Source organism: Numida meleagris, chromosome 7 (genome assembly GCF_002078875.1).
Source record: "Numida meleagris isolate 19003 breed g44 Domestic line chromosome 7, NumMel1.0, whole genome shotgun sequence".
NCBI classification, from domain to species: domain Eukaryota; kingdom Metazoa; phylum Chordata; class Aves; order Galliformes; family Numididae; genus Numida; species Numida meleagris.
Genome location: NC_034415.1, coordinates 13,599,654 through 13,615,833, shown reverse-complemented (window position 1 = coordinate 13,615,833; position 16,180 = coordinate 13,599,654). Strand labels below are relative to the sequence as shown.

The 16,180-nt window shown below is 41.0% G+C and overlaps 1 protein-coding gene and 1 long non-coding RNA gene across 3 annotated transcripts in view; one reads left to right on the top strand and one right to left on the bottom strand.

Annotated features, from left to right (window-relative positions):
• Positions 1,782-6,704, bottom strand: LOC110402934. 2 transcript variants are annotated; one of them, XR_002441404.1, is made up of 2 exons: positions 6,474-6,704; positions 1,782-6,378 (listed from the first exon to the last, which is right to left on the bottom strand). It is a non-coding gene; the product is annotated as an uncharacterized LOC110402934 (long non-coding RNA). The 2 variants fall into 2 exon arrangements; XR_002441403.1 differs by having other exon boundaries at positions 6,510-6,704.
• Positions 6,803-16,180, top strand: part of ABCD3 (ATP binding cassette subfamily D member 3) — a 28,223-nt gene continuing 18,845 nt past the window's right edge. The window contains exon 1 of the mRNA XM_021405563.1: positions 6,803-7,005. Coding sequence (XP_021261238.1) covers positions 6,890-7,005 — 116 coding nt within the window. The 5' untranslated portion in view covers positions 6,803-6,889. The remainder of the gene's footprint in view (positions 7,006-16,180) is intronic.

Genomic DNA, 16,180 nt, shown 5'->3' with positions numbered 1-16,180 from the left:
GTCTTTTTTTCCCCTTGTCTTTTTTTCCCCTTGTCTTTTTTTCCCCTTGTCTTTTTTTCCCCTTGTCTTTTTTTCCCCTTGTCTTTTTTTCCCCTCCCCCTTGTCTTGTCTTGTCTTTTTTTCCCCTCCCCCTTGTCCCTGGTGCAGCATCCTGTAGTGATTCTGTACCAGTCAGTGATACTTCAGGTCACCATTTAGCTGCCTTAGCTGCAGAAGTATCATTTTGCTTCCCATCGTCACCTGCCTCATACGTTGTCTCTCAAAATATATTGTAATATATGACAGGGCAGTCCTGTAGGCAACAGCCTGCTTACCTAGACGGTCCTGATCTACTGACTAGTACAGCTTCTTGCAAGAACTGCACGTGAACTTCCTGTCATGTGTCCTACTACATCTCTACCATAAATTGCTAGCTCAGATGCCACAGATTCTTTGTCCAGCCAGTTCCATCTCATACCTTATTAGATTTAAGTACCTTCTTTCAACTGTTTTCCTTTCCAGACAATTAACTCAAAATCCTTCCTTTCTGTCTACCACCTTAGCTCAGTGTCATCCTCCTGTGTTTTGTAACACACATGTAGTCTGATCTTCTTGCCCAACCATTTGATTCCCTCCCAGTACCAGAATCATTGTTCAGTCCCTCTAATCTCCTTGTTCAACTAGTCTCCGAACCTTTCTTCCACTGGCTTCCTGACCAGGGTGTCTCAGCCTCTATTTCTACATACTCTAGTGCAAAGACACCTCAGTTTACGTAGCCTTTCCTCACTGATTTCTTCTCAAGTTATTTATTTCTCTTCTGGTCTCAGCCTTGCCTCATCTTAATATGTTTCTTTCATCCCTTATCTGGTTTTATCCTCCAATTGTTCAGATCAATGGGATTATTCTTAAAGCCAACAATTGTTACCTATGCTCAGTTCCTGTGCCCACTTGCATTTTGGTATGGCACAACTGTTACAGGAAAAGCCTTTGAGCTTGGGTAGTACCCGATTAACAGATGGCTGACTATTCAGTCTGCAGGGAGGAAGAGTGCAGAGACTGGAAAACATGTGATCTATAAGGAAATCTGTTGTGCAGGATTACTTTATAGGGTGATATACTTTTCTTAGCAGGAGCTGTGAGGGATCCAAACATATTTAATGATGGTCTCTCCAGCCCTGCAGGCAGCTCCAGACCAAGAACTGTCAGAAAAGACACACAAATCTGTTTTTCAAAAGTCAATAATTTGGCAGTGTTAAGGAAAAAAGTGAAAAGCTTATTCAATAATACTATGAGGATATTGTGTATGGCTTGTTTTTAGAGTGTAAGCCATTAGGCTCATAGACTGTCCAGTGTCTCTAACGTAGCTAATCAGAAGTGTTGCTATAAAAATTGCTGACTTGTGAAACAATGGGTGGAGACAGGAATTCAATTCCAGAAACCCGCTTCAGTTACCATGTTGTTCCTCTATCATCTGTCTTCTTTCAGCAAGGTGAACATGTAGTGAAATGGTAACTGAGCAGTAACAAATGCTCAATAAATAAAATAAAAACAATAAGAAAAATGCTCTGAAAACTATTGCATATGGAGGAGAAATTCTAATTATCCAAAGAAAGATCTGAACCATGCTGACTCAGAAAACAATGATTAAAAAACACGGTACTTGTCCAGGGTGGGAGTTTAATGTAGGTAACAGAAGTTTTCAGGAATATGACAAGGAGAAGAGTTCAGCAGAGTGTAAAAATGGGACCCTCATTACTAATTTATTGTGGTAATTAACTAAGCAAATAGAACTACACACAATGTATTAAAATCCTTGTTGTATTACATTAGTATCCTTTCTACATTACCAGTGTTAGAAATAAACCATAACAATTCAAGCTTCATTTAAAAACTTCTTTCTCACTTTTTGATGAAAAAAGAAACACTTTCTTCCTGCAAACATTATTTCAAGTATGATAGAAAATTAACATGGATTACTTCTGGTCTTCTATTTTATGCATCTAACAAAACATAAAACAATACAATATTTGAGGTAAGTTAGAAACAAATGTTTAGTAGTGATATAACATAGCTTTTGCATCTCCAGAAGCTGTCAGGTCAAACTGATTCACTTCAGGAAAAAAATGAACATGCTGAATAGGAACCATTTTTATACCTGCCTCACTAAGTCCAGAGAAGATGGGCAAGTGAAGCACAGTATACTAACTGGCACTTAATAAAAGCGGAGTACCGCATTTTGGAGGAAAAACCTAATTCTACATTTATTTTACACAGATTGTCCAGTGATAGTGATTCATGATAGGAATATCAGCATTCTAAACATCACTATGAACAGCAGAGTGAACACATCTTTCCGTAAAGCAGTCAAAAAAACAGATACCAGCTAAAAGGACACTCGGATGCAGGAAAAAAGCAAATGAAAGTAGTATTTAAAATACAACAGAATCCTTGCCATCAATCAGTGGTTTGCTCTTAACTGAAATATTAGGTGACTTTTCTGAACCAGCAGAATACGAATAACTATTATGATGACAGAAACTAGAACGGATGTCAAATATCCTGCTTTTAGAATTAGGTGTGTACGTGTTTGATCCACTACGAAAGCAGATGTATGGAGTTTACAGTTTATTTTATGGTATATGATTATATATACAGACAGAATAGGAGACCAGATAACTTCTGACTCTGGTATAATAATGACAATTCCTGTGTACCTTCCCATTTTCATCTGGACTTGCAAATTTATAAGCTGTGCTTATTAAAAAATAATAAATGTCTGTCTTGTATTTTGGAGAGGCATGAGGTATTAAGTAGAATTAGATGAAGATTGAAGTTTTTATCCAGGAGACATGACAATCACACGAAAAACAAGCTTGTGGGACAAAAAAATATGGTTAGAAATCAAGGAAATGCAGGAAGTAGATTTGTGTGTAGCAATTAAGTGCTTGTGGGCTACGATGTCAGTTTATGAAGATGATAGTAAGTACTGCTGTCCCCACAGAGAAGAGAAGTAAGGCATTAATGGCACAGAAAGTCTTCAGGCATCAATGTACTTAAAAGCCAACACAGTACATTCTAAGCTCTTTAAGTATTTTTTTTCTATATAGCCTTTACCATCTCACCACATTATTCTCAAATTTAACTTCCTGCCCAGAATGACCAACCACCTTCCCAATCTTAAGTTCCTGTAATATCCCAGTCATATGGGGGCCCTGCAGGAGGTGGGTAGGAAAAGGGCAGGAACAGGAAAGAACCAAGAAGTGGAAGCCCTTCCTCTCTCTCTGTTCTGCAGATCAAAGAAAATTTACATCCATTCCAGTTTCAACCTAAATGTCCCACGCCGCAGACCAAACTCATGGCATAATTGGCATATATTTCACGGAGGTGGAGGTGTGCTTTCTGAGTGGCAGACAGCATATCCACATCACTTTACCCACGCTAGTGTTTCAAGTCATACGAAGCGACTAAACATGAAAAGGTTCCATTTGGTTGGTATTAGTTGTATTAACAAAGTTGTCTTTGGAATAATCCATATCTTTATTCATCACAATATACAAGACTTAATACATACACTGATACAAGATTAAATGTAGCTTAACTTCAGATGTATCATTTCCTCTTGTTAAAAATCACGCAAGAAATAAATACTCCGGCACAGGACTTCAGCAGAACTGAAAAAACCTTACCATTTAACACTGATGCCTACATTAATAGAGTACTCATTGACCTGCCTGCAACCTATTCCAGATTCTAAAACTATAAACTGAAAGTGGCTGGATAAACCTAAGAGAAAACTCAGATTTGACAGAAGACACCATATCAGTCCCTGGAACTGTCCTTGCTCTACTAGTTAGTACAAGTAAGTTTTCAAATACCACAGTAACATCAAACAAGTGTGAACAATCTTGCTGAATTTTTGTGAACTTAAATATCAGGCAAGTGCAAGTCTACAGAATGGACACCAGCACCATACAGACTACTTACAAACTTAACTTACGCATACTACACAATTTGCATCTTACAGCTTTCATCAACTTACATAAATTAATTACATTCTTCTGCTACCTTTCACAACACTTGTAAATTGCTCTCCCTACTATTAATGTTACACTGAGACTACAATAAACAACATGGTTTTCATTTAATTATTAGATATGTTGTTCTCAGAAACTAGCTGGTTGTTGTATGCCAAGTGCCAACAGCAAATAATACAGGTTCTTCCTGCTCTAAGAAAAAACAAATCAGAGCATCATCTCATTTGTTAACCTAGACTCCATTTAAAATAGATGTATTCACATGGTTACCAGTTGGACAAACTATTCCACACAAGTTTCTAATATTCCCATCTTAGAACTACTCCCTAAAACTCAACAGGCTAAAATCAATATTGAGTGAAGCATGACTTCAGAATCTAAACTCTTCAGCAATTTTATCACTGCTTTTTATTAAGCAGACATTTCATTTACTGTGAAATTGAAGTGCAACCTATTTTGCCCAATCAAGTATTTGAGGAGTTGCATTGCAAAAATTGTCAGGGAGTGGATCCAGGTTAAAAATTAAAAGCTTCTGACTTTTATCTGTCCTCCAATGTTAATTTTCTAAGTCATTTCATAAGCTGGTCTCACAAACCAGCATAAGTGAGAACATGGCACCCTGTGCGGAAAGCAGCCAGCTGGGCTGGGAAGTGCTTAGGTGGATACTTCTGCTTAACACTTCAGACATAGGACCACAACCTAATATTGCTGTTATGAGGTCTCCTTATTTCAATTACTAGATTCGAGGCTTTAATACCAAATATGCTTTTCTATTCCTAGACACTTCAGTTTTCCATAGCATAGTCTCAAGTTGAAATGGCTTTCTTTCTATGAACATTCTTACATAGCTAATGAGAAGTTTGAACTATACCATTAACCATATCAAAAGTACAATTCTCAATATGATCTTGCGTCTTCAGAGAAACTACACATGCCATTATTAATACAGGTGACAGTCTTGGTAGTTTGCTTTGTTTTCTTCTAAGCTCTGGCTTTTGCATTTGAGATACATCAGAACTAATGTTGTAATTACCTGCTACCTTGGAAAACTCTTCCAGTTGACTCATACTAAAAATGCCAAGAACATCACGTGACCGCAACATGTGAAGTATTGAAATGCAGCAGATATCAAACTGCAGAACAAAGAAGGAACTTCTGTCACAAAAGCATTTGATCAGTGTGGGTGATTTTACCATGAATATGTCCACCCACGAGTGTTGTTGGAAACTGATGAAATAATGGATCAATAACAAAACCTCATGTTTTGGACCAAGTGTCCATTTATCAGTTCCACTAACAAAGCTTTTTGATAAAAAGTAACACTGAAAAGTGAAGACAGTATATTAAACAGTGACAGGACTGGATGCATGAGACAAGTTTCCTAGAAGATGAGAGGCATTTGTGAAATTATGTAAAGACAAGTTAAAAGATGAATGAAACACAGGACATGGTACTGGGTAGCCTCAAAAAGTGGGATAAGGGCAGAAGATAAACTTAGCGGAACAGAAGTCATGCAAACAACAAAGGTCATCGTGGCCTAAATAGATGGACATTGTATGTACACAACGTTGGGCTATATTTGAAAGATACTTCAGTGGAAGGGTATGACCAACCTAAGCTTATGGAGGGAAGAGGATCTGTAAAGAAAAGTCACAACACTACACTGCTCCTGATCCCAGCACAGAGAGATAAAAAGTGGCAGCAAAATTGTACTTCAAAGAAAATTTCTAGACTTCCATTTTTGTAATGACTTGAATATAAGAAATTTTATTTGATGAGGATATTACGTGTTTTTAGCTTCTCAGATTTACCTACTGTCAAAGTATCTAAAATTTAAAAAACAAAAACATAAACAAAACCCACCAAGATAGGGCCTTCAACTTTGAGCAATACAGAGAGCAAAATTTTGATACACAATAAACTTCATAATGTTTTGTGATTCTGCTGCATATTTTCCAGAGGATCAGAACACACATGAAATAGTTTTCCACATTTGCCCCCCAGACACCAATGTACTGATGCTTTAAAGCAAAGAGATTACCAAATTGTCCTATGACACACAAGTCACTGCCAGAGGACTAGATCTAACTAGATCTAAATTGGATGCTTTGAGACTCCAGCTTTGGCACCAAGAGACAAACTTGCCCCAAGTGCGATGACAGTGACACTGGCCCAGGTGTTTTTGCTGGGACAGCTCGGCCAGGAGAACTGCTATTACCTGCGAAGGAAAAGCACCTACGAGGAGAACAGGTTCCGCGGGGGCGGGCGGTGCGGCCCTGCCCGGGCAGGGGCAGCTTTTCTATACTCACGCTGGCAACATGCTCCTCTCTCTTGACAGTTAAGCTTGGCAGCTCCTCTCAGGGCCCTAAAAGAAAGACAGTATGGCAAAATTGACATGAAAGTCTTTCTGGAAAGCTTATTTCGCGCTGCCTTTACCCGTGTATGACACTGGGGACTCACACGGGTGTACAGCTGCAAAACGAGACGCGCACTCACAGACAGGAGCCGCCAGGCCGAGGTGCCGGAGGGAGAAGGCGGGAGCCAGGCGCGCCGCGCTCTCACAGCCCCTCAGAGGCGCCCGCCCGTCCACCTTCCACCCGCTGCTCGCGGCGCGGCGCGGGGCGCTCCCGCTGCGGGGAGACGGGAGGGAGCGCTGACTGCTCCCTTCAGCTGCCCCCGTTACACAAGCCACCGCCTCCCCGCTCCCGAGGCGAGCCCCGGTGCGGCGCCGGCGGCGCGCACTGACAGACACACAACCTCCACGCGTCCGGCGGAGGCGAGGCCGGGTGCGCCCCGCCCCTCGTCCCGGCATTCCCTGCGCCCGCTCGGTACGGTACGGCACGGCTCGGCTGCGGGTCTGCGGCTGCCCTCGCGCAATGGCTGCCTACAGCAAGTACCTCACCGTGCGCCATTCCGCCATCGTCGGCGGCACGGCCGTTGCCTGCGCGCTGCTCTGCCTGCTCAACAAGCGGCGGGCCGCGGCCCAGCACGGGTGAGCGGGGCGGGGGCGCGGCGTGCGGAGGGCCGGGGCCCGGGGGCGAGCTGCGGGTGGTGCGTGGGGCCGAGCAGGACGGAGCGGGGCCCTGAGGCCCAGTCGAGGGCACTGCGTACCGCGGGGCCCGCGGCCTGCCGCCCTCAGGGCCGTCTCCTGCGGAAGAGGCGGCATCCGCTGCCCCTGCCCGTGGGGCCGCGGCACACCCCGGCTCCGCTGCTCGAGTTGTATTTGTTTTCTCAGTTTTCCCATCTGTGAGCTCGTGCTGAGAAAGAGTTAAATGTTTAGGTTTGTCCTGTCCTCACAGGTAATAATGGGCGCGGGTTATTCTGGTGCTGCGCGCTAGCAGCAGGGTACGCTGATAGCCGTAGCAGAGGTAGCACCTGCTTTGGGTTACCCGTGCGGGTGGCACACCTGTGTGTGTGTGTGTGTGTGTTGGGGTGCGCGTCTGCTGTTCCCTGGGAAGCACCTGAGTACCAGAACGTGTGGTGGGTGGAGAAGGTGCTCCAGGCTCAGTCCTTGTGTGATTCTGGCAGATCTGTGGACTTCGGTCGCTGGTCGTGTGCTAAAGACCTGACATGTACAGTTAGGTATCATGTAATTGCTATAACCTGATCTTGGTGCTAAACAGTGATGGTGAAATGGACTTGCTCAATAGACTTAAGTAATAACATACCTGCAGTTAAGCAATGACCTGGTGTTATTTTACCTAATTCCTTTCACGCGGGTGATATCTTCAGAGCTTTCTGAAGTTAGGTAACTTGGTCGTATAACATGCATAAAACGTGAGCAGCACAGGGCTTCCTGGAATTTTCTATGTTACATTGTTTGAGTGGAAATGGAAACAACAAGATCCCAAACTATTGCTGATAGTTGTTCTTCTGTCTAATTCATAGGGAAGGGTGATATTTTCCAGTTATCTGTGCTTAGTCAAACACCTTTTGTGATAAGGTGAAAACCTGTATAGATGGGCTTGAAAGTGGTAAGTTGAGAGGGTTACTGATACGTGGTATGAGATTTTCCCACTTACTGTAATGGTGTCTGTAAGAAAGACTGGGGCAGGCAGACGTTCTGGGATAATCTATGTTCATACTTCAGACTGAAAATATGCTTTTGAAATGAACCTTCTAATTGTCCACGCTTCCCTTGCTCTTCCTTTATTGAGGAGAGAACTTAGAGTACAACCTTGGGTTATGTTTAGTTTGCAGCGCATCTTCATCTGTAGATCGAGGTCTAGTGTAGTTTTGAAGCGCATTTAACATACTCCTGAAATGCATATAATGCGGGTCCAAGATTGTTCCTGAACTGTCTCTGCTACGGGTTTCTTGATGTTGATCTGCTGGACTCGATGAGGACAGTGCCTCTGTTAGTTGAGAGTGCATGTAGTGAAACTGAATGCTAGCTTGAATGCTGAAAATTGTATTTGGAATGCATTCCTCCCGTAGGAATCTTATGATTTTGCTAGGTACAGTGTTAAAAATCTGAGGTATTTGTATGTATTAGGTAGATCACGCACTATTATAATACTAGTGGCTGCTGTAAAGTAGAGATGATTCATACATTTAGCAGTTGAATGGAATTGAGGTGGTCTGACCTGACACGACCTGTCCCTTTTCCTCTATCTATACTACAGTTATCCTGATACCTCATTGTTACTGCTGTAATCTGCCTCTCTTATGCCATTTTGCTTTCTCAAATCTCTTAGAAATGCAGTTTCTAAAATAAGTACCATGTTTGCCAACTAATTTGTACCTGTGCAAGTATTGCTTTAGGCTTTTGAAGTGCTCCATTGCATAGGTCTTAATGCTGCTGTTATACTGGGACCATGAATTCCAGACTCTACATCCACTTTCAGTTGTTTCATAACCAGCTATGCTGCTGCTTTTTTTGAGAACAACATTTACCCATTGGTCTTCCTTCTTTTCTCCACATTTTCCTTGTGAGGCAAATCTTGCCAGGAGCATTACAGAATGCTGCCTATCAAGAATAGGCAGTAAGCAAGGTACATTGCCTCCACCACAAGAGCAACCACTTATTACCATTGCTTCATCCTCTTTTAGTCTTGTTAGTTTATGTATCATTCATTTCCTGATGCTTTGTTGCTAATGTAAATTATAGCATACTTTTGGAGAGGACTATTTCTGTGCCAATTTTTTATGTATTCCAGCATACTTGTGCTGGTAGACAATACTGACATACAAATAAGTGGTAAATCTTCACTGAATAATGATTAAAAATTTCTAAGTCCTAGTGTGCCATCTAATTTCTGTGTCCATTTTGGAAAGATGGAGAAGTGGGGCTGGCCTAAATTTTACTTCTTCCTAAGGAGAAGAATTTTTTTGGCAGTCTAGATAAGGACTTATGGGATATTTGCAGCTTGAGGCTAACTGAAGCGTGCAAGTAGTGGCAAACTGTAGTGTTATGTATGTGAATGCCTTTGTTCACCTTAGTATATAATGCGTGAAAATGTTGTGTCTGGTTTGTGTCAGATGAATTTCAGCTTCTTGAATTCTGGAAGGTGAGATTGTATAGTGAACTCCTTAAAGACAAAGGTTCAATATTGCAGACTTGAATGGAGACCAACATTTTGCTGTGCAAGTGCAAAATGTACATGCAGAACTTATTCTTTTGTAGCATAGCCTTAGTATATATACTTATATGATTTCATATCTCAATCTGAATATACTATTATATCATGTTTCCTGGAATAAATGTCTTTTTTTTTTTTTAATTTCTGCTGGAATGCTGGCAATGATTCTCTATCATCGCTGACTGAAATTGAGAAGATAAAATGCAAATAATAATAATAAAAAAAAAACAACAAATGTAGCAAATCAAATGTTTGCTTGTTGAATGTGAAACACAACAGAACAGCCTTACCTTACGCAGACTTTTCAGATTGCGTGTGTTAATTTTGATAGGGAATAGTCAGCTACAGAAACTACTGTAGGAGAAAGAGACAACTCTCACCTACATTTCTGCTGCCAGACAGTAGGGGCAAAGTCCAGTACAACTCATATCAAGTAGTAAGGTATGAATAATTAAGCTGGATGTTATGCTAGCCTACCTTAGTAGGTCAAAGTTCACATAATTAGTGTTAGTTGGATTAGTCACAGCTGTTCTTCTGTAGGACCTATTACGTTGCTCATCAGTTTTGCAGAACTGAGAGGCTTTATCACTTGCAGTTGACAGTAAATTATAACTACGAATGTCTAAAATCCTCAAAAATAGCACATTACAGAACCGTTGGCTTGTAGTAAGATGCTCGGTGATATTCCACATTGCTTCCTTGACTAAAGCACAGAAAGAAAATATGCACTGTTTTTCCATTTCAGTTGCTCTTCTCAAAATAAATGTCTGTTTCCTTGGAAAAGCTTTCATTTCTTGGGAGGGAGAAAGCTGTTACATGTAAATGCAATAATGACTTGAGCTGTGGTGTTTGGAGCGTTTTTAGAGTGAAGAAAATGTTGTCCTGTTTGGGAAACTACATAATTCTGGGTATATAATACAGGAGAAACCAGTCATGACTTTAATCTGTCAGGAGAAGTTCTTACGAGCACAAGGGACTTCAGCACGGATGATTTTTTTGGCTGCCGAAAAGCTCACTTCCACTTAGGGAAATGACTCATAAAATCTGTATTAAAGACCCGTGGTTCTGGTTTTGTTCTTTTTCTCCCCACTATTGAGTGTTGGAGAAAAATTTGAAGAATAGAAGAAAGAAGGAAAACCAACGGAGGTTCGATCAGTACCTTTGTACTTTGTCCTCTGTCTGCTAAAACAACAACAAAAAGTTTAATGCCCATGACCTTGTCACTGAACAGGATCTGAAAAGGCTGTTTTTTGGAATTGATGGGTTTTTTTAAGTAATAAACAGTACTGAAATAAAACTACTCAAATAATCTGTAGCATTTTTCCTAACTGATGATGTGTTCTGGTGTATTACAAGTACTGTTTGGCCATATGCAAACACAAACAGCAAATATTTCCTTTTAGTAGCTGCTGTTACTATGGGATAGCAATTTGTTGCTAAGAATTACTATTTTAATTGAATGCAGATGGCTTCAAATTTACTGACAATGAATGAGTGTAGTTTGTAATTCATATTTTTGTGACATTAAAGAACCCAACCTGGGACCAAAACAACTGAAACAGTTTGGTTCACCTAAATGTTTTACTTCTTGAAACAAGGACAGTAAGCTCATATTGGATATTGACGGTCAAAAGTCGATGATGATATAGGGTTATACACAGTATAGGACTGACTGTAAAAGGAAGGAGAAAGGAAAACCTATGCTTTGTAATGTTTTAAGTAAAATGAAGTTATTTTTCATTTGCAAAAGTCTAACCCTCTGTCTTATGAGCTTTGTCTTACATGTTAGACATTACTGCCTAGAACAAGAAGCTTAAGATTTGATTGCTTCAGAAATAAAACCTTAATGGGTGTTATGTAAAGGAGCTGGTTGTTGTCTGTGATTCTCTCACTCTAGTGGGAATTGTTCTTTAGTCTCTTTGTATTTGGACGTGAAGTACTTGCACAAATAGAGAGTGTACTTGGATTATTTTCGAAAAGTATTTAACGCATACAGATTTATGCTGGTGGAGGGGACTGAAAGGAGTTCCATAAAGTACTTTGGTAAAGAGTTTGGAACTGCAAGGTTAGGGAAAGAGAATAAGCAGAGTATAGTAGGAATTTATAGTATATGGAAGGTGACAAGATACTTAGAATCTGCTCCTAGACATGCTGGCCTTCCCTATCACCCAGTACATCCATTAAAATCCAAGCGGATGCTGGTGTATGGAAACCTAATTTTGTATAAACTTTTGAAATCCAAGAGATTTCTGTCTCTTCTGTGAAGAAAAAAATATGCTTAAAGGAAGAAAAATGTTTGCCTGGGGCTTCAGAGATCAGATCGGGCCAAAGTGAGGAGTTGCTGACGCAGTGTACATCCAGCAGGCTTTTACACAGGTCATCTTAGGTGATGTGTGACCTCTGCACTTACCTGTCACTGGGCTTCTCAGCCTTCTTCCTCTCAGGGAGTGGAAGCTGGTGTTTGTCAGAACTGCCCTTGAATTGACAGTGATTCATATAAGTGCAACCGGAACTGATAAAAACTTGTTCAAACAATGCAAAATCTAATACAAAAGTTAATACCCAGCAAGTGACAATTGTAACTTTAAAAAAAAAAAAGTCTCGCTTTTTGTTATTCAGTGTTTTTGCACTTAAGATATTATTCTCTTTGTTATTCCTCGTTTCTTTACGCCCTGGAGATGTGTGTGCGAGGTCCCTGCTTGGTACTTTGCACAAAGGGCCCTGTTCCTGTATGGAGACGCGAAGACTGACAGAAAGGCTGAAACTGCATTGCAGCAGATGACTAGATCGCTTACATGCATATAGAAGCTTTAAAGAGAACCTGTGCTGCACGATGGAAAGTATCAAGAAAGACTAGGCAGATACATCGTGATGGACTTAACCAGAATGTAAATGTGATTGATTAGTCCATTACTTGCCACTTCTGCGTTAACATGAAAAACAAAACAACTCACCAAAACATACAGATAGCATTACTAGAAGATGTATCTAAAATCTGACCTTGTAGGGGAAAAAAAAAAGCCTGCCTGAGGCTCAGAAAATGTGTCTTCAGCTGGAGGGCATGGAGACAAGAGAAACTGGGTGACTCAGGCCTTCTCCTGGGGTTCAGACTGCCTTTGTTTTGGGCCTGGATAGTTAATTTGTGGCTTCTCTTTTATTAAGTTGCCTAAAATGGATGTTTCCTAAGCCAAGATCTAGTGACAGAGCGTGTGACAGTGTGAAACAGGTTTTTTTCTTTTTCCATGTTGTGGGAAGGAGAAGAACAAATTAGAAATCTTCTTCCTCTGATGTTCCCGAGGGAGAGTGACAGCCACAGCTTAGGCCAGGGCACAGGCTTATGGAAAAACAATAGCTTTAGCCTTTTTCCTTTGTCTTACTCCGTTACTGAGATGCAGGCTTCTACTGAAACTGAGATTTTCCTCTACAACAGTACCGCTTTGTTACCTTCTGAAATGCTTCTAGAAACTTTCTGAGCTTTAGCAGTGCAGCAGTCAGGGCTCAGCTTGCAGTCCGTAGCTGTCTGTGACCTTCTCAGTCCCTTTCTGGGTCACCTGAATGCATTCTCTGACGTTGTTTTTTGTTATGCTGCAACTAGCCACCAACATTGAGCCAAGAAAATTGTTCCCTTCATTTCTGTGTGTGCTCAGGGTGCACTGTGTAAATGTGCATGCTTTTGGATTGTGCTCATGCTTCTGAGTAAGGCTGCTGCCCTTGACCCAAAATAACCGTGCTGTTGCTCTCTTGCTCTGTGCGGAGCTGACTGTCAGTGATTACACTAGGAGGTACATGCTGTGTTTCTTAGTAGGGCTGTTAGTCCCTCACACCATAACAGTCTATGCAATTGTATTCCATTTTTAGTTGTTTGAATTGTATTGTCTTTGTGATGTCAGAGTGCAACTGCAGAATGGACTGAAAGTTGCACCTGTAACCATGCAAGGTCTGCAAAAGACAAACACAAAAATTGCTTAGAGGTAACAGCTGTTTGAAAAGCTCTGTTTCTCTCTATAACAGAACCTCTTCCCTTGTACTGTGTTTAGCAGAAGCCAGAAATCCTACCCTATAGAAAGCAGGTAGCATGACCTGAACTTTGCAGCTTCTTTGTAGTTAACCACAATATACTGTTTTCAAGCCCTGATTTCGTCTTCACCCATCATTAAACTGCAAGACTTGCTTATCTTTGTCTTCGTCTGCAATTCCATGTGGTTATACTTGGCTCACTGTAGATTGCTTCCATGAAACTCTAATGAACTTTAGTCTAGAAGAAGACTGATATTTCAAGAAAATGTAATTCTTTAACTTTCCTGTTTGCTAACAAATACCACAGAACTAGTATTCCCAAGTAGTTCCCAGACTTGATGGTCTCTGGAAGACTTTTCCCAGTGCTTCTGAAATCACTTTCCTCAGCAGTAATGCTGAGAATGATCCTTTGAGCAACCACCATTGTTGCATGTTTCTTTAGAGAGAATAGTTTCACTGATAAGGGAATACAAAGGGAAACCCAAGGACTGAGTGCTGTGCCCAAGGCTTATTTGGACGTTGAAACTGAGTGATACTGTCTTCCGTTTACTGCCTCCCCCTGTGTTACATTGCTGCCCTCAACTAGGATCAGCTGCCAAATGCCTGGGCAGTCCTGAAACTGTATCACTTTCTTTAAAACATCTTGGCTTTTTTTTCTGTTTTTCTTTTTGTCTGATCATGTTTTGGAATGTTGAGGAAAGGTGTTTTGTTCTACTACCTACTATTTATTAGGTACTTACCTATTTACTTACCTTCAGTGAGCTACTATTTGGTTACCATGCACATACAGTGTGAAGCCAGAGGTAGTTGTGTTAGCCCAGTACAGCCTTTCTTGGCTTGCCATATGTACATTTGTAAAAGTTCTGTGCAGTTAAATTACAGAGAGCAGGCTACATCTTGGATACTGCTTTTGCAGGTCATACGTGTCCCACTGCATCTATAGTCTGTGAGCTTTTTCTTTTGAAGACGCAGAATCATAGAATGAATCATAGAATAATTCAGAATAGAGGAGACCTTAGTCCAAGTGTCTACTGGAAGCAGAATCCCCACTGAAAGTTTGTCTGCCTGTCATCTGCTTGCCATTTAGTGAAGTCTGCTTGTGCCGACAGGTCTTCTTTCTTAACTCTAGCTTTCAACTTAGTTTCAGTTAACATCTTCCTTGTGGGAAAACTCAAAAGCAAGCAGCCCTTGGAGATAAGTTTTCTTAAGAAATAATTCTGCTAGGGAAGGCTGTATTCACTTGGCACAGTGATGGACAAGAAAAGCTAGTGCATTTCTACAGGTTTTATTGTTCAGGATAAATAAATAAGTAGAGCAGCTCAATACTCAAGTTTTTGGGTAATTTTGAATAATATTACTATATTAATTTGTGCTTGAGTCATGCTTTCAAAATGTTCTATCTGCAAAGTGCCATGTGTCAATTTAAAATCGTATTGTTTTTAAGCTGTAAAGTTAGGCATTCATAACTTACTTTCCTGGATGTCATTGCCATATGCTGTATGCCACTGTGTTTTGGTTTTATTTTTGTTACCATCGATGCTGTTGAGTGTTCTTGCAGACTTATTCAGGCACCCTCTTTTTTTTTTTTTTTGGTCAGAAGTTGCTGTGCTCTCCTGATCTCTGTAATCTATGTAATTCTGTCTGATAAAATCTAATGCCATAGGGGATACCCTAGGAATGTGGCTGGAATTAAAAAAAAAAAAAAAAAAAAAGACGACAAAACAACCGAAAAAATACCCCACAACAATCAAAAGTCAGGGAAGGATAGAGGAAAAACTCTGTACTTTCTGATGCAGAAGGAAAAGGTAGAACATGAATGATGAATGATTGCTGCACAGTTTAGACTAGAAGGTAAAAAGGAGCTGAAGTGTGTTCCTTGTGGAACGTCTGTCATTTCACTGCTGAATCCAGCATTGCTTCCTTTCAGCTGTCTGGAAATGGCTTTTGCTTCAGTAATTCTCATTACCCCAGCCAGTCAGCCTCCATACGTACACTCTCAGAATAAGGATTTCAGTGTCACTCTTTGGTGGTGAAGTGAGAGCAACTGGGCTAAAGGCTGAAAGTAGAGTTTTTCTGCAGTTAGATAGCAGCTGCCTGAATGCTAGTAACACTGGATGATCATGCGACAGACTACACTAACCTGAGCTGTATCTGTTTTCCTACCATATCACCAAATCAAGCTTCGTAGCTCTGGAGCTTTGAGGCCCACCAGTGACAGGTGCACTAACTTGATTGAAGAGGGCTGTGTAGCACAAAGTGGAGAGTGGTGCGTGTGGGTAGGTAGTCTCTCACTGCAGTAAAAACCAGCCTGTTTCTGTTCCTAGCACCCCTTACGTGTGCTACTCAGAGGTGAGCATACCCCCATACCAGGAAAGTGCAGCAGAGGAATTGGGCAACGTGTAGCAATCACCCTCTCCAGCACTAAGGGCTGTGCTGCTCCAGCATTAGGTAAAGTCTGGAATAACAGAGCTGAATCGGCTCGTATGTTAGAGCTCTCTGCTGCAACCGGATAGTCTTGTATTCTTGCTGACTAATTGAGGGTGTTATTTAGTCTTCACATTCAATGAG